Consider the following 18822-nt stretch of genomic DNA (forward strand, 5'->3'; position numbering starts at 1 on the left):
TGGAGTAAAGTAGTTAGGTTGATCCTCTAGGTTCTAAAAAAGTATTTTAAACTTAGGTTTTATATGCCTACTAGAGTAATAAACATTAATATGTATATTTTAACTCTTCATTATTATTTTATTGTTATACATGCTACAACGTCCACATTTGTGTGACCATTTTTTTTTCTATGACCTTTTTGCTGCTGTAAACATCAGAATTTCCCCATTGAGTGATAATAAAGGGATTTTCTACACTGGAAAAAGTCATTTTTCCTTAAAATAAGTGCATTTTATCTTGAATTATGAAGGTAAAAGACACATTTTGCCAATGGAACAAGACAATTTACATTTAATAATAAGAAAACACAATTTCGTTGTCTTACTTCAAGCGCATTTTATCTTAATATCTCATTTTAAGAGTAAAAATACTCATTCCATAGGCAAATCATTTCATTTACCTACTCAAATTAAGGGTAAATACACTTAATTTAAGACATTTTTACTTATTTCTAGATTGTTTTCCAGTGTATTCTAATAATTTGGACACCTCTGAATAAGAGATACAGACAGGAGGCTGGAGACGGAATAAACAATCATCCGCTGATGACTAATCCACTGAAAATGACAGGAAGTCAGTCTTTACAGACTGACATACTGTCAGTCTACTGATTTTAATAAGAGGGACCTTTGGAGTCAAAGATCCGCTGGAAACAAGTGTGTTGGGTTTTTAATCCAGAGAAATGTGAGTTTAAAAGATTAAAAGGAAAATGATCAACACAGAGACCGGGTTTTGTGACGTCAGCGTGTGCCGGGTGGAGAGAAAAATGCTGGCTTGGAAAGCCATCACCTTCTCCCACAGATCCCTTCATGGCAAAGCCTTTTATTAACAGTTTACAACATCAAACAGGTGGGCCTAAAACAGAAGAGCCAGTAATGATTGTCTGGGAGGATGCAGGTAACAAGATAGTGTGAATTGACCAACTGGCTGGATGGAAGTCACACATCCGTGTGATTCTGCCTCATGACCTACAGGAGGTCATAAAAGTTTATGACCCTTCTGGTTGAAACACAGGATAGTTATCACTCTAACATTTCCCTCCTCTTATACATAAAAACATCAGCATATAGCACTTCTAAAAAGATTTTCACTACATACATCATGAATGCATTGCAGATAGGGAATTCAGTAATCAAAGTTTAATATGCAAAACACAACTATATTAAAAGGAAAATTCAAGCACAAAGGTAAAAAAGAATGTAAAAACTTTAAAAATAATCTGTCCCTTGAGTAGGCAAAAACTCTCCAATAGAGAAAAAATTCCTACCCAGCCCCTCCCGAGGAGGCGACCATTATCCCTGTAAAAGATTACATAACTTCATCATCATCATTATCTTCATCAGCTCTTAGTTATGGGGTTCCTGTGAAGGTAATTGGGCTTCTTGCTGTGGAAAGTTTTTAATCAGTTTACAATGACTCTGGTGGATCCAAGTGTCTCTCTCCTGGATTTTCACGGCAGTGGGGGTTGTTAGTTGCACTTTGTAGGGTCCTTCCCACCTCGGAGCTTTCCAAGTTTTCCTTTTGATGATTTTAATCAGCACTCGGTCTCCAGGCTTCAGGCCTTCCTGTGGGGAAACAAAAGGAGCACTAGGCAGATTACATGTTTTCCGAACAGTTTTGTCGCTGAAAAGCTTCAGCATCCACTTAGTTAGCGGGTCAATGTCATCTTGTTCGTTTTCTGCCCATGGCTTTCCTGTTTCTGCCATGAATTTTCTCAATCTATTTTTAACATCCTCGAACCATTTAACTGGGTTCTGTCTGGCTGGAGGTAAACCTCGACAGGCAGTCCGCATCTCTGCATCTGTCCAAGGCCCACACACAAGAACAGTGGGTCCACAATCCAGTGGGTCACCATCTTGGGGTCCCGTGCGTTGACCACAATGAGGGTTGGCCACCTCCAACACCGGAAAAGCACATGCCCCCCTCCCAGGATCTTGGTCCTGTTCTTGTTTTTTTAATTCAGCCAATCTTGGATGAATAGGGGCAGATGGGCCCCTTCCACAAGCCTCCACTTGATAATCATCCCTGTAACACTTCGAATCAAGCTTCACATCCCCCCCTGATTTTCTTAATTCATGCCCACAAGGGTCAGGGGCACTGAGTTCCATACCATCCACAGAGGACGACACGGACAGGGGGCCTGCTCCTGCTCCTCCAATATCACCACACGATGGTGGGGCTACTGGAGGAGGAACAGTGGCATGGCTGTGTTCACATTCACCGTGATGGGGTTTATCTCCACCTTCCTGTGCAGCTGATGCCACTGCTTGAACCCCATCACCTCCTTGAATTTGATTAGGATCAGGATATTGAGGAAGCATACGGGATACAACAGTTTCTTCATCAGCTATAACTTTTACAGCAGCAATTGTAGCTGTCTTTCTATCCTTCTTCTGTTGTATTTGGCTTTCCCTATTTTTTGCTTGCATAATCCACTTATTTAACTCTTCTAATTCTTTTCTGTATTTAGCTTGTTTTCTTTTTGGTTTATACACCAACTTCATCTCCACCTTCTGCTGAATCTTTGTCAGCGGCTCAACTCTCAACTTTCCATCCCAGCCCTCCTTCTCAATCCACTTTCTGGCAAACTCTGGGTCACCACCACAACACGCCACCATCCATCTAACATCATCTGGCATTTCCTTCTTACTACTGCCTTGTCCCATTTTTAAAGAATTTAGTCCAGTACACAGCGGTTCGATTGTTTCCTCACACACTTTCACACAGTCACACACACCTAAGGCCTAATATTTATTATTTTTTTAACACAGAGTCCCAGACTCGAATGCAGAGAATACCGATCCCAGATCTCTCACAACAAACCCTGTTTGTCAAATATTCTAGCGACTACAACTAGTTATAGCTTTCACACAGAGGGTCCCTGACCCAAAACGCATAGAATACCGATCCCAGATCTCCCACAACAAACCCTGTTTGTCAAATATTCTAGCGACTACAACTAGTTATAGCTTTCACGTGGTCCCAGACCAACTGTTGATAAAAAACCTTAGGCGTACCGTTTCTGTGCAGATCAGTCTTCAGCTTGAGTCGTCACCAGGATGTCCAGGGCAGTGCTGGACCAACCTATTGGCTCCGTCCGGCAAAGGGTGGACGGCTGTTGACAGTTTCTTGGCCTTGGTCCCGCACGGTCCTGGACAATTGGATCTTGGCTCCCGGAGTTTCAGCACCAAAAATGTTGGGTTTTTAATCCAGAGAAATATGAGTTTAAAAGATTAAAAGGAAAATGATCAACACAGAGACCGGGTTTTGTGACGTCAGTGTGTGCCGGGTGGAGAGAAAAATGCTGGCTTGGAAAGCCATCACCTTCTCCCACAGATCCCTTCATGGCAAAGCCTTTTATTAACAGTTTACAACATCAAACAGGCGGGCCTAAAACAGAAGAGCCAATTCAATTCAATTCAGTTTATTTATATAGCGCCAAATTCACAACACATGTCATCTCAAGGCACTTTACAGTTCAACCAGATCATACAGTCAAATTGATACAAAGTTTTCTATCTAAGGAAAACCAGTTGATTGCATTGACTCATTGACTCAAATACAATCCCCCACACTAAGCATGCTTGTAGCGACAGTGGAGAGGAAAAACTCCCTTTTAACAGGAAGAAACCTCCAGCAGAACCAGGCTCAGTGTGAGCGGCCATCTGCCGAGGCCGACTGGGGTTCAAGGAGACAGAAGCAGAGATACAAAAAGCAGCTGTAAAAGGCGGCCCCGTCCAGGAAACACACAGCCAGGCAGACGAGCTCCAAGGCAGCTCCCATGCCAGAGGACGAAGAGAGCACATCCACTCAGTCACGGTCAGAGAAACAGGACCACACTGGAAAACAGGCCGATCTCCAACATCTATTAACAAGGGTGTTGATAGAAGCAGCACAGCTGATGTTTTTTTCCAGGATGACGTCACAGCCAAACAGGAACAGACGAGGCAAAGCTACTCTGAGGAAAAGCAGAGAGAGCAGAAGGTTAGAGATTGAACTAACAGATTCTGCAGAATAGGAGAACAGAGAGAGAATGAAGCAGAATGATGAAATGGGGGTCCCTATGTCCTCCAAAAGTCTAAGCCAGTAATCATTGTCTGGGAGGATGCAGGTAACAAGATAGTGTGAATTGACCAACTGGCTGGATGGAAGTCACACAGCCGTGTGATTCTGCCTCATGACCTACAGGAGGTCATAAAAGTTTATGACCCTTCTGGTTGAAACACAGGATAGTTATCACTCTAACAAAGTGTTCATGTTAAATTCGTCTCCTTACAGGTGAAAGTTCATCACTGAACTGTTGGTAACGTCACCTCAGATCGATGGTTGAAGATTAACCGGTTAAACAGGGCGGGGCTGACTGACCTCAGCAGTAAACAAGCTTGGCTGCATTTTCAGATAAACAGAGAAAACAACAGATCAGTGAAATTAAACCTGAAATTCAAACACAAGTGGAGGTTTTCTTTGTGTTTAATTCATCTTTAAATCAGAATAAGCTGAACTGCGGATGAACAGGAAGTTTTCAGGACAGAAACGAGTAACATGGAAGTAAAAACGTTCCCTAACGGAGCCGAGACGCCTGAACGAAAAGACGGGTACAAAAAAAAATTACGGCGTTGGAGTCCAGCAGCACGGAACACTTTATAGACACAAAAACAAATCAGTAAAAAAATGACTTCATCACTTAGGAAGCTACGGAAACACCCAAACAGAAATAACCTGTTTTCATTTTCTCTGCCAGAAAAAAAACAACAACTAAATAAAACACTTTCATTTTGAGTCAGAAAAAAAAAAAGTTGTGGTTTAAACAGTAAAAAAAACATTAAATAAAGGCAGAAAAATTCAGATCATATTCTGCTGTCGTATAATAAATTAAATCAGTTTTCAGTGCTTAAATATATCGGAACAGTCGGCGCTTAAATAAACATCATCAGCCATGTTTGACTCAGGTAATAAAACAAAAAGCAAATGGAAATCGATTAAAAAGCGCCGATGCCGACCATCCAGTCAGGATGAAAGAGACGCCGTAACCACGGAAACAGATCCATCAGTCACTTTTCCACAGGCTGGGTTCAACGCTGGTTCTGTTCAGGCGGCGGTCTGTGACCAAACTTTGACTAGGACACGCGGGGCGTCGTCTTCACACCTCCAGAGCTGCGGCCTGGTGGCGATAATGGCCGCCGCTGACGGCTCTCTGCACGATGCGCTCTGCCGTTCTTCTTTGGTTCAGATCCAGTAAAACTCTCAGCAGCTCGTTCAGGCTGGCGTCTTTGCCCTCCTTCTCCACCCAGTGGTTCAGCAGTTCGTGAATCTTATCTTCATACGGGAGGTAATCCCTGCTTTTGATCATATTGTCATTCAAGCTGAGCTGACGGAAGAACCTCTTGTGAAAATCCACGTTGACTTCTTCGAAAAACTCGATGCACTTCTTCAGAGATTCGACGCCTGAAAGCAGAGAAGAGAAATCCTTCAGACGGCGTCAGGATGGAAGCTTTTTAATCAGTTTCTCATTATGTGACCGACCGACCGACCAATCACTGCGCAGCAGGAGGAAAACACTTCTTCCTTTCTAACATTTTTACTTATTTTTTCCTGAATCATCAAACTCTTTCTAACGAAGCCAAAGTGCTGCTGATGAATTTTCTACACATTTAAAGAACCAAAGAGGAGCTCTTTGCTGACATCTAGCTGTCAGAGTCTGAACAACCTCTTGACAGTATCAACCGTCACTACCCGATACGTACAATCAGCTTATATATTGGTCGCCCTCGATTTTACTTAAAAAAAAGACCTAAATTAAGTTTTCCCCTTCCTAAAAATAGAAAGCGTACTAAAAAAAATAATGTGTTAATAATAATAATTGAACTTTACTGATCTCACATTGGAGAAATTCCCTCTCTGCATTTAACCGCTCCCCTTGGGTAGCAGTGGGCTGCCATTGTGCTGCACCCAGGGAGCAGTGTGGGGTTAAGGGTCTTGCTCAGGGACCCAGAGTGGACGCTGTGGGAGTGGTGCTCGAACTCTAACCTGACAACAGCCAGATGCATGTCTCGCTCCGCCTAGCTCCACTCACATACATCTGGGAACCCGCCATAGGAATTGCCTTTACTGAAGGCTGGGCCTTATCAAAACTCCTTGCATATGATTGGATAAGCCACTTGTCTGTCATCTTTATTGACGTGCTATTTCAACCACTCACACCGAAGCTAACCCGTGACGGTGTGAGAGGAGGAGCCATTTGGTAGATCAAGCTCTTGCCAAATCCGGTCGGGAGAAGGGCGAAAACATCGTTTCCACCAACAAAAGCCTTCAAAGCCGTTCTCTGATGTTCTTTTAATGAAACAATATCAGATAGATTGGACAACACAGAAGAAATAGCAGCATCAATGCTAACGCTTGCTTCCTCAATGCGAGCCGCCATTGTTGTTGGAATCTCACGGTCGCTTCTCCACTCCAGGACACACCCACCCTGCGTCCTGATTGGACAGACCATAAATTCGGTTGGGGAAATCACTTTCAATGAGCGGGTTCCCAGATGTATGTGAGTGGAGCTGGGCGGAGTGAGACATGCATCTGGCTGTTGTCAGGTTACTCGAACTCACCAGGCCGCCTTAAAGGTTAATAATATATTTCCTGAGATAATAAATGCATTAAACTTCTTTCAGTTTTAGAACTGGTCTGTGCCCGATCTGTGCTGGTGTTCTGTCAGATCAGCGTACCTATAGTCACTATGCATGCATAAGACGTCCGATTTTCTTTTATCCATTTAGTTTTGCAAGAAATATAGACTTTAAACTACCTCAACAGGCGTGTATCCCTTTATTCATGTACAAACAAAACAATTTAAAGTCAGATCGCCATACGCTTCAAAAAACAGTAAAAAATAAGTAATTAAAATAGATTTAAACATAAATCTAGTCTTTTTAAGTGTTATTATTTCCTTTTGTGTTAACATTATGGTATAAAGTGCGTCATCTAAAGAAAGAAACAACTAAAATGCAGATAAACATGGTTTAATCAGATCTCTAGGCATGTCCTGATGACATCATCATCAGGACATGCCCATGCAGAGAAAATGGGAAAAAAAGCATCAAATTGTCTCAGAAAAGTCATAAAATGTGTTTAAACATGTGCTAGGCATTCGTTATTGATTTAGGGATAGAAAGAAGTACTTTTAGAACCATGATAATATTATTTATGGAAACATGGAGGAATATCTACTCGCACTTGAACTGATAGTATGGATCGCGTTTCCAGTACGGATCGCGCTGTGCTTCAGATATGGATCGTGTTTCCGATACGGATCGAGCTTCCGTTACGATCGCGGTGTGCTTCAGGTATGGATCGGGCTTACGGTACCGATCGCGTTTCCGATACGGATTGGGCTTCCAGTACGGTTCGCGTTTCCGGTACGGATCGCGCTGTGCTTCAGGTATGGATCGGGCTTACGGTACGGATAACGGTTTGCTTCCGGTGCGGATCGGGCTCACGGTACGGATCGCGCTGTTCTTCCGGTACGGATCGGGCTTTCGGTACGGATCACGCTTTGCTTCAGATACGGATTGCGTTTCCGATACGGATCGGGCTTCTGGTATGGATCGGTTAGTGACATCCCGTTCTATTTGCCACGGAGGGACAGTGGACCATGGAGGACGGTGCAGTTCAATTAGCCCATCCGTTAGGATGTTCTAATGAACAGCTGATAAAACTCTGAACAGGATGGAAATTCATCCATGTTGTTTGGTTCAAACTTAGACACATTGCCTGATGATGTCATGAGGACAGGTGTGAATTAGTTTCCTTTTTTCAGAATTCTGGAATAATTTACATCCAAGAAAAGCTCATCTACATAGACTTTTCTAAGCACCGTACGGCTCAGAAGGTCAAAGGTCGATTCGCTTTGGGAGGTTAAATCAAAGCAGAGCAACTTTACCGTCGACAGGATCCAGGATGGGAAACGACTCGTCCTCCTGAAACACAGAGACGCAGATTAAAGCTCCAGATCCGGTGCTGGTCAGGTAGAGCGGTGTAATGGGAGAGGAGATCCAACCCTGAGCCTGCACTGGTTTCAGCAGCCAAAGCACAGACAAAGAGCGGCGGAGAGAGAAACGCTAACTGGTTAGCAAAGGACAGGAAACAGGAAACAGCAGCGATTAAAAGACCTCTACAGACAAATAAAGTCTAAAATAAAGGAATCCATTTTTCTATCAGGATCTTATGACGTTTATGTTCCACGCAGTCAGGATCGCTGCAGCCGTTTAGTGAAGAACATCGAAACGACTGAAATCTCCATTATAATGCTAATTGTAGTTAAAAATAAATAAATTGACAATTTGTTGATTGATTTAATGATGTGCTTCATCCGACTGTGACAAACTTGAGGCCCGCGGGCCGAATCTGGTCCACAGCCGCATTTTATTCAGCCTCTAGGAGTCTAAGAGGGTTTATTATCTTATATTGTGGAAGATTAGAGGAAGTGATGTCATTTATAATAGTTTAAACATGTATGGTCCAACCTAAATAAATGACAGAGCTATAATAGCTACTGTATTTAACCCAAACCATGAATTCCTCAGCTGCAAACGGCCGTTTTAGGGACGCTGAATAAAAACAATCTAAAAAAGATTTCTAAACCTCTGCTCTGACGGGACGATGAAGATGAACTAGAACTTGTAGAAATGTTGTAGGGAGTAAAGTCGTCATGTCTGCCAGCCCAAATTAGGGATGATGGATAATCCGGTTTTATAATATCCATAAACACAGAAGCATTTCAAAATTCTGAGTTACAGAATAAAGAGGAGAAATAATCTGGTTTGAGGAGAAAGTTTATTCCTTTAATGTTCCTGATGAGGCTCTAAAAAGGTTTGATTTTCTATTTGAAAGATAAATTCATTATAATCTGATTTCCATGTTGATAAAAGACCAAAGAAGAGAAACCTCAGCACTTTATTCTGCATTTATCTGAAGTCCTTCACCTAAATAATCTCAGGTCAGGCAGAGACCCTTTAATAAATAATGAAGATAGCCCAGGTTAGCGTGCTGTTAGCCATCGGATCCCCATCCAGGTCTGATGGCCTTCATCAGAACCAGAACCTGGTCCAAAGGTGGAGGAGCTCAGCTGGGAGGGATTCAGGGTTAGCATGGGTTAGCTTAAGGACACACAGAGAAGTTAAATGGAAGCAAATGTAAAAGTGGGGAGAGGGGAGTTTTATGTTCAGCTTCCAAGATCCTTAAAAATGGGATTTTATGAGCTGAAGTGGTTCAGAGGGAAGGAAGCAGCTGTTAGGAAGCAAGCAGGCAGAAGAAGCAAGCTGCAGAAGCCTGAGCGAAGCTGAGGCATCCGTCTCACCCTCCTGTCGGTTAGGCTGTGCCGTGAGCTGCTGGCAGAGCTGTTTTCGCTATTAAGCAGCTTTTCCTTCTCTTCCTTTACATGTAGTTGGAGTTTGTCGGCTACCAGGCCCTTGCCGTGGCCTCCAGCTGTGCTGGGCTCTGGAGTAACTGGGAAACATTTCTACAGAGAACGGAGACCAGATCAAACCTTCTGTTTCACTCACCCTCCCTGAAGGAGTGCAAGAAATGTTAAATCAAAGTGACTCACCGGTTTCACACTGCTGGACTCTGAGGAGAAAACAGAAAACTAGCATTACTTAAAGTAAAATAAAATAAAAAAAACATCATCAGAGAATTGTTTTATTAAAGGGAAACTGGTCATCTTAAAACATTGTTTGATTTAAAATATAATAAAAAAAGAAAAACATGGAACCGGTATGATCTCTTGTGATTAATTTCCTTTTTGATAAAGCTTCTAGTTAGAGTGGCTCAGGTTATCCTGAACTATCTCTATAGTTCTGCTGCTATAGGCTTAGACTGCTGGAGGACATAGGGACCCCTTTTTCATCATTCTGCTTCATTCTATCTCTATTCTCCCACTCTGCAGAATCTGTTAGTTCAATCTCTAACGTTCTGCTCTCTCTGCTTTTTCTCATAGTAGCTTCATCTGGTCTGTTCCTGTTTGGCTGTGACTCCATCCTGGAGAGAAATATCAGCTGTGCTGCTGCCATCAACACCTTTGTTTCTAGATGTTGGAGCTTGGCCTGTTTTCCAGTGTAGTCCTGTTTCTCTGACTGTGACTAACTGGATGTGCTCTCTTCATCCTCTGACATGGGAGCTGGCTCGGAGCTCGTCTGCCTGGCTGTGTGTTTCCTGGACGGGGCCGCCTGTGGAGCTGGTTGACAGTTGCCTTTTGTATCTATGCTTCTTTTTCTATGTCTGCTTCTGTGTCCTTGAACCCCAGTGGGCCTCAGCAGATGGCCGCTCACACTGAGCCTGGTTCTGCTGGAGGTTTCTTCCTGTTCAAAGGGAGTTTTTCCTCTCCACTGTCGCTACAAGCATGCTTAGTGTGAGGGATTGCTGAAGAGGCAATGAGTCGATGCAATCAGCTGGTTTTCCTTAGATAGAAAATTTTGAATCAACCTGACTGGATGATCTGGTGAACTGGAAAGTGACCTGAGATGACATGATGTGAATTGGAGCTATAGAAATACACTGAATAGAACTGAAGTCACAGCTGTTTTTTCTTTGATCAATCACAGACTGGATGAGTTCAGGTTCTGGATGGTTTAGTGGTTCAAACCGGCCAGAGAGAGAAAAAACTGAGGTTTGATTCTTGATCCTCCTGAAGGATCAAACACTTTGTTCGTACAGTGTTCGCCCGGCTTTAGTGGAACTATGCTGCAATTCAACTTCATGGGTCTGACAGGAAGAGAGACAAGGTTACAAAGTAAAACACATCTGCTTTGGGGGAAAATCCAAAATAAAATCTGTTTATCTGATGGGAAAAGACTCAGTCTGGAGTCACACATCCTGTTTATAGTGAGCAGGACAGACTGGAGCAAAAGCAATGAATGAATCATTAAATAGAAACTTTCCCCATGATGGGAGTTCAGGAGGACAGAAAACGGATAAAATAGTGATTAGGGCTGGGGGATAATTCAATAACGATATATATCGATCCATAGACGTGTGGCGCAATAGAAAAAAAGAGGGTCGATAAAAGTTCGATAAAAAAGAAACGCAGTTTTCCTTCCTTCTCATTGTAGCCTAGCATGTAGGTTTATCCTCCGAGGAATCTTCGGAAAATATATATATATTTTCAGTTCTGGGCAGTTTCCCACGTAGTTCTAACAATTGAGATAAAAATGCTGAGGGGCCAGAAACTTCAAAGTAATAACTCAGGTTAAAGCAGAAAACGGGGGCGGCGGCGGCGGTGGGGGGGCATTCATTTATTTGTTATATTTATTTGGTCACTTTTCTGGTCACTTTAGTTTATTCTTTGTCAGTATTTAATAACATAACTCAGGTCTCTTAAGTTATTTTTCTTTAAAACAATTCTGTTATGGTTAAAAAAGTTGGTTAAATAAAGATTTAATTCGAAGTCTGTGTTTGTGTTTTTTATTAAAATTAAATAATTTAGCAATATTATAAAAAGTCCAGGCAGAGCTGCACATAAAATATGGTTTCAAATCTTTTCAATAATTATCGATATCGATCAATATGCATTTTTTTTTATCGATAAGCTTTTTTTCTATATCGCCCAGCCCTAGTAGTGATCCTCTTTGAGCCTCACAGAAACCAGAATAGGAGGAGCAGACAGAGCAGGTCAGCGCAGCGCATGTCTCTCACCTCTTTATGGAAAAAAAGAAAGAAAAACTTCCCAGATCTCTCTGAGAATCACCTCTCTGCCTCAGTTGCCATAGAAACCGTCCCACAGAGTGTATTGCTGCGATTTTTATTTCTTTAGACCTAGATCTCATTATGTTTTATAGATGAACATTCTCTATCTATTCTGGTTCTAGATGCTGCACAGACTCGTTAAGTAGACCTTTGCTTTATAGAATGTAGCTGTGTTTTTTTAATAACTTTTCTAGGGATGCACGATATAATCGGCCCCCTATCGGTATCGGCCTTAAAACTGAATATCGGACATCGGCCACCCCACCGATATTTAACCCGATATTTGATCAGCTTCTGAGTTTCTAAAGTCTAAAAAAATAAAATACTACTTCTTCTTCTTCCTCAAAAACTTCTTTTTTACAGACTTAAAAACTTCTAAAGACGAGGGGAAAAATATTGATCCATTAAAATATCCCAATATCTTCATATGCTGATATATTGCCATTTAAAAACACCATATCAATCTCTTTTACTAATGAAATATTGCTATATGTCATCGTTATGCTACGAAATCCCCCGAAAATTCACCAAATGTTGCCATATTTTTATATGTTGATATATTGACGCGGTATCGATCTATTTTACTAACAAAATCTCACAAGAATTTGCAAAATATCACGAGAGTTTGTAACAGAACGATGAAATTTCACGAGATTTTGAAAGTAAAATAGATCGATACCGCGTTTTTAAAAATCAATTTGATATCAGCATATGAAAATATATTTGAGTTTATTATTTTTCAAAGTGTCAGAAATGGATAACAAAACTGCTATTTTCAATGACTACTTATTTTTGTCCAGCTTTAACATCGGTATCGATATCGGTTATCGGCTACATGAGTTTTAAAATATCGGATATCGTCCAAAATCCCAATATCCTGCATCTCTAAACTTTTCATATTCTGTTCAACTCAAAAGTGGGAAATTGTTTTAATGTGTTTATAGCAGAGAGACAGAATTGAAAATGATCTGCTCGTCCTGCCTAGTCAGAGCCTCTCTATAAAATCGGATCTGAGATTAAAAGTTATACACAGCCGGTGTGTTCAATTAATTCAATTCAATTCAGTTTATTTCTATAGCACCAATTCACAACACAAGTCATCTCAAGACACTTTCCAGTTCAGGCCTTTATGGTGAGAAACATCAACTAGAAGTGCTGCTCATGGAGCCATTCTGCTTCCATCATCTACATTGATGATGTAATCAATGTAACCTGGGGATTTATTCCTACCTGCTGTCCCTCGTTTCTTCTTCCAGATGAAGATCGAAGCCAAAACCACCAAAATGATCCCAGCAGACACACCGAGTCCAACGGCCATCTTGGTCAGGGCTGAGAGAAAAACCCAACAAACAGACAAACATCAGAGCAACTCAGAATATGACGCAGAAATGGTTCCAAGAAGAATGTCTTTACCTTCATCTGCTGTAGATCTGGGCTGGATCTTCTTGCATTCGGTGTCGCTGGTTGAGGTGCAGTTCTTCACAACCTCCTCATCACCTTTACAGCTGTTAGAGGCAGAGAACCTAGAGAATCAGCCGCAGTAGTGAACGGATCATCAGGGCGTTTGCACTCACTGACCTCCTGCACTTCTTGCATATTTCACACGCCTCGTCTGGATGGCAGTACCTCCCTGGCTTGCACTGACAGACGGTGTCCTGGGTGGGGGTGCAGGCCCTGAGCATTTCCTGATCTGATGGTTAAACAGCAGAGTTTGTGCTCAGCGCGCTCTGAACCGATGCAGCATGGAACGTCTTTACGATCAGTAACCGTAGAGCAGGATTACCTGGGGGGCACTGGGTGCACTTGATGCACTGTTTCAGCCCGTTGGCGTGCTCGGTGAACGTCCCATCCTCGCATTTTTCACAGCTTCCTTTCTGTCCGGCTTGGGTGCAGTGGCTCTTCACGAACTGACCTGAAACAGAAGCAGCAGTCTGTGCATCCGACCTTCAGCGTTTCACTCGGCTCACGGCTGCAGCCTCCGTGTTTCTTACCGGCTTCACATTTCAAGCAGCAGATGTTGCTGTGCAGGTACTCTGTGTCTTCTCTGCAGGCAGCGGAGCGACCTGCCCTGGCGCCTCGGTGGGGGTGCGCCGCGCCGACCTGGAGGACGGCTACCAACGTCCACCAGACCTGTGGAGAACAGTAGAAGGCGGACATGTTGCTGAAATGGAGCAGGGAGCCGAACTTTAAACACTTGATCTCTGCTGCCGATTCACCAATTATTTTACTAATCCATTAATCTGGCGATTAATTGATTACTAATTTTATAGCAAATGGTTTGTTTTACGAAATTAAATCAGGTGAAACTAAAACTTTTCTACTTAAGAAGTATGGATAAATCATATTGACAGATGAAAAAGCTTTTTTATCTTATAGATAAAATATTTATTTGTAAGTGGGTTCCTCTGCCAGCTAAAGGCCTCTCTTTACTCCATTTAATGATTAATCGATTACTGAATTAGTTGATTATTTCAATAATCGATTAATCAGATTCATTGTTTCAGTCGTACTTCTGTTAAACTGTAACCTAAAGATTTCCTTGCTAAAGTGTAATTTTTCATGTATTTCTATTAGTTTTAAAATAAGTTTAAGCAATAAAAAGCAATCCCTGCATCCCTGATAACCGACTAACTGATGGAAAACTGCAAAATGCTACAAGATGCTTATTATTTCGCACTGAAGTTTAGATCATTGTCTCATCAGGAGAAGAAGCCAAATTAGGCAATAAGTTGCTTTACTTTTAATTAGCCTCCTTTAAAGTTTAAGCAAAGCCCCAATAAGGCGATGACCGGCCTCAGGCAGCGAACAGAGATAAGGTTGGACTTTACTCCCTGATTGGCTGAGCTCCCCCTGATCAAACCGCTTCCCCCGACAGTGAGTCATAAGGCTGAAGTACAGGCCACGCCCCCTTTTAAACGCCGCTGTTTACTCTCAGGTCGAACCCATCCAGGAAAACAGGAAAGGTGGAGACATGATTCATTCATTCGTTCTCTGCAGCATGAATCAGAAGAAACAAACAAGATCGGAACCTCAAACCGATTAATCAGCCGAATACTTTTTAGATTAACAATAAAAAGTTTGAATCACCAAAGGTTTATTTATTAAAGTCGATTTTTACATAATTAAAACAGGTGAAACTAAACTTTTCCACCTGAGAAGTTCTGGATATTGACAGAGAAAATTATCTCTATATTTTTATCATCGTTGTATAATTGCTGCTGTCAGTGAGTCGCTCTGTCAGCTGAAGGCCTGTTTAAAGTATCTATATTCCAGTTTACAATTAATCCATCAGTGAATTAGTTTGTGGATTAGGACACGGAGGACAGCTTAGAGGAACAGACTCCAGATTAGTAATCAGCTTCACTTCATCTGGACCAGAAACCAAACACAGAATCCATCATGTTGGTTCTCTGCATCTTTCCCTACAGAATCCTTCCTGAAAAAACAGCACAGCAGTAATCTAGCTGCAATAATCTAGCTGCAATAATCTAGATGCAGTCCAGCAGTAATCTAGCTGCAATAATCTAGTTGCAATAATCTAGCTGCAGTATAGCAGTAATCTAGCTGCAATAATCTAGCTGCAATAATCTAGCTGCAGTCCAGCAGTAATCTAGCTGCAGTCCAGCAGTAATCTAGCTGCAGTCCAGCAGTAATCTAGCTGCAGTCCAGCAGTAATCTAGCTGCAGTCCAGCAGTAATCTAGCTGCAGTCTAGCGGAAATCTAGTTGCAATCCAGCAGTAATCTAGCTGCAATAATCTAACTGCAATAATCTAGCTGCAGTATAGCAGTAATCTAGCTGCAATAATCTAGCTGCAATAATCTAGCTGCAGTCCAGCAGTAATCTAGCTGCAGTCCAGCAGTAATCTAGCTGCAGTCCAGCAGTAATCTAGCTGCAGTCCAGCAGTAATCTAGCTGCAGTCTAGCGGAAATCTAGTTGCAATCCAGCAGTAATCTAGCTGCAGTCTAGCGGAAATCTAGTTGCAATCCAGCAGTAATCTAGCTGCAATAATCTAACTGCAATAATCTAGCTGCAGTATAGCAGTAATCTAGCTGCAATAATCTAGCTGCAATAATCTAGCTGCAGTCCAGCAGTAATCTAGCTGCAGTCCAGCAGTAATCTAGCTGCAGTCCAGCAGTAATCTAGCTGCAGTCCAGCAGTAATCTAGCTGCAGTCTAGCGGAAATCTAGTTGCAATCCAGCAGTAATCTAGCTGCAATAATCTAACTGCAGTCCAGCAGCAATAATCTAACTGCAGTCCAGCAGTAATCTAGCTGCAATAATCTAGCTGCAATCCAGCAGTAATCTAGTTGCAGTCTAGCAGTAATCTAGCTGCAATCCAGCGGTAATCTACCTGCAGTCCAGCGGTAATCCAGCTGCAATAATCTAGATGCAGTCCAGCGGTAATCTAGCTGCAGTCCAGCAGTAATCCAGCTGCATTATTGCAGTAATCAGGCGCTTATCTACTGCAGATCAGGCTGTGAGATCAGATTGATTTAAGATCCCAGAAATAATCAGAAGATGGTCGGAGATTAGAGGCCTAAACAGAAGGAACCGTTTAAGCTGAGCTGGAGCTTCCTCCATGTTCCGATGAGCTAATTCCATTTAATCCAGGTTATTTCTGCATCTCCAGTTCATAGCACAGGTCCTCTGAAGGCTCTTCCCAGAAACTATTCAGTCAGATTCTACAGACCGCTTGGTTCAGAGGAAAAGCAGCTGATTCCCAGATTTAACTTCTAGAAACTTCTCTAGACTTAATGTCCTGAGCTCTGAGCATCCTGGAGCTCTGAAACTCCACTAAACTTCAAACTAAAACAGAAATCATCCAGTTATATGGATATACTGCAGCAGAGAACAAGCTCTAAGTCAGACTTTTATTCTGAAATATTCATTTGACATATGAGCCATTTATTCAGGAAAACTGAAAATAAACTCATCTTTTAATGATTGAAATGAGCCCATTTATAAAGTTACAGCTTTTCCAGACACTTCTAACAGGTACCAGTAACAAAGTACAAATACTTTGTTACGTTACTTAATTAGAAGTTTTGTCTACTGGGCTACTTTACTGGAGTATTTGTTATTAAGACTACTTTTTACTTCTACTTCTTTTTAGCAATTATCTCTATTTTCTACTCCTTACATTTTAAACTTAGACTCGTTAGTTTTGTTCCATTTAAATAAAAACACCAAAGTAAGTACTTTCATCTAGACAATTTCTTTGTGGTTGGACTCAGTGCTGCCCCAACTTGTTGCTCATCACATACCAAACTAAATAGTTTTTTTTCCCAGATGACGCAAAGTTAAATGTGACGCTGTTACCATTAGTTATAAAACTAAGAAAATTAAGTGTAAGGAAGTTATCATCCAGAATTATAGAAAAATGTTCCTTTAATAAGGTAGAGCAGTAAAGCTTCTGGCCTTAACAGTTTTTCCTGCATTACTTTGACTTTTATACTTTAAGTAGTTTTAAAAATTGTACTTTTATACTTTTACTGGAGTAAAAAGCTGAAGTTGATCCTCTAACTTCTAATTTCAATCTGTTTGGGAACCATTTCTATCATACTTAAATTCCACCAATATTGCAATAAATTGAAAGATTCTATGGTTTTAATTTAAATTCTTACTTTATTTAATCAAATACAATTTGTTTTTTCTGATGCCGGCCAACATTTAAAAAACAAAAACTGAAATCTACTGTTGGTACGGTTTCTTTGGATTCATTATTATTACTATTGAAAAACAGAAAGTCTTTTTTAACCATGATGACGATTTATTGTTTCTACTTCTGACTTTTCAATAAAGAGATTTATTATAAAAAATAAAAAAACATGATTAATTTGGACACCTCTGCTTCCTGATTACAACATGATGCAACACTGGGTGAGACCAGCTGGAGGAGGAGGTGCAGGAGGGAGAGGAGGAGGTGCAGGAGGGGGGGGGGGGTTAGCAGCACCATGGAGACAGGAAGGTTCTCCTCAGGTAAAGCCTGGATCTCCTACCTTTGAGCGCACGTGACTCGATGCGTCACACCTTCATCAACCAAAAACGATCTGATTGTTTTTTTATTTTTTTTTACTTTCTCACAATTAAAGTCGTTAAATAAGAACAGAGAAAATTGTTACTTTGTCCATATTTGTTAATAGCTATAAAACATGTTATATAACAAACACAAAAGTGAATTAGCTTTATTTTCCGATCAATGAATGAAATGAAAGCAGATCTAGAGAGAATCTCTCAGCCTGCTGCGAAGCAGACTGAAGCTTTGAGGAATTTCACACCTGAGGAGGACCAGTCCTGACACATCCTCACACTTTACAGAGAAAATCCTTCCGCTCCAAACTGATGTTAAACTCTGAGAAAATAACTTTTATTTTAACAAACACCATCACCATTTCTCTCCAAAGCTTCTGGTCCATCTAAACAATAACAGGAGTTAGTCTCAGACTTACCAAAGCCTCCATTCTTCCACCCATTTAGCCCAAACTTAATCCTCCAGAGGAAAAATTTCTACCAACCGCCTCAGCTGGGGCCCTGCTCACTGTGACACAGGTGACCCAACACGTCACAGTAACTTAAAGGTGGGCGGGGCCTATGGCTCCACAACAAACAGCCAAGCCCCTCCTATTCTTGAGAGAGAGACGTAGTCTGAAATATTTCAGCACAAATACTTCTCATCTGTAAAATACGGAAAAGGATTCAGACTCAGAATTCAGACTTTAATCTGAGAATTCAGACTTTAATCTCAGAATACTGACTTTAATCTCAGAATTCAGACTTTAGTCTCAGAATTCAGACTTTAATCTCAGAATTCAGACTTTAATCTCAGAATTCAGACTTTATTCTCAGAATACTGACTTTAATCTCAGAATTCTGGGTTTAATCTCAGAATTCAGACTTTAATCTCAGAATTTTGACTTTAATCTCAGAATTCTGACTTTTTTCTCAGAATTCTGACTTTAATCTCAGAATTCTGACTATTTTCTCAGAATTCCGACTTTAATCTGAGAATTCCGACTTTAATCTCAGAATTCCGACTTTAATCTCAGAAT

General features: G+C 41.3%; 1 protein-coding gene across 3 annotated transcripts; it reads right to left on the reverse strand.

The window, feature by feature from the left end:
• Positions 1 to 4492: 4492 nt before the first annotated feature.
• Positions 4493 to 18345, reverse strand: LOC119791261 (tumor necrosis factor receptor superfamily member 10B-like). Of its 3 annotated transcripts, none has more exons than XM_038297286.1 (10): positions 18223 to 18345; positions 13765 to 13903; positions 13557 to 13685; positions 13352 to 13463; positions 13187 to 13278; positions 13004 to 13102; positions 9639 to 9658; positions 9471 to 9551; positions 7974 to 8010; positions 4493 to 5485 (listed from the first exon to the last, which is right to left on the reverse strand). In XM_038297286.1, the coding sequence occupies exons 1-10, from the start codon at positions 18244 to 18246 to the stop codon at positions 5181 to 5183; spliced, it is 1038 nt and encodes a 345-aa protein (XP_038153214.1). In that variant the 5' UTR covers positions 18247 to 18345; the 3' UTR covers positions 4493 to 5180. The 3 variants fall into 3 exon arrangements, with proteins under 3 accessions (XP_038153214.1, XP_038153206.1, XP_038153223.1); XM_038297278.1 differs by having other exon boundaries at positions 9390 to 9551; XM_038297295.1 differs by lacking the exon at positions 9471 to 9551.
• Positions 18346 to 18822: the final 477 nt, after the last annotated feature.

The sequence above is a fragment of the Cyprinodon tularosa genome, unplaced genomic scaffold, assembly GCF_016077235.1.
Source record: "Cyprinodon tularosa strain WSP-4 unplaced genomic scaffold, ASM1607723v1 ctg1100, whole genome shotgun sequence".
NCBI classification, from domain to species: Eukaryota; Metazoa; Chordata; class Actinopteri; order Cyprinodontiformes; family Cyprinodontidae; genus Cyprinodon; species Cyprinodon tularosa.

Coding starts and splice junctions, on each gene's coding strand:
- LOC119791261 (XM_038297278.1), bottom strand. CDS start 18,246: ATGGGTGGAAGAATGGAGGCTTTG. Junction 13,464..13,556: donor GTGCACCCAGTGCCCCCCAG/GTAATCCTGCTC, acceptor TTTAACCATCAG/ATCAGGAAATGCTCAGGGCC. Junction 13,103..13,186: donor CAGATCTACAGCAGATGAAG/GTAAAGACATTC, acceptor TTTTTCTCTCAG/CCCTGACCAAGATGGCCGTT.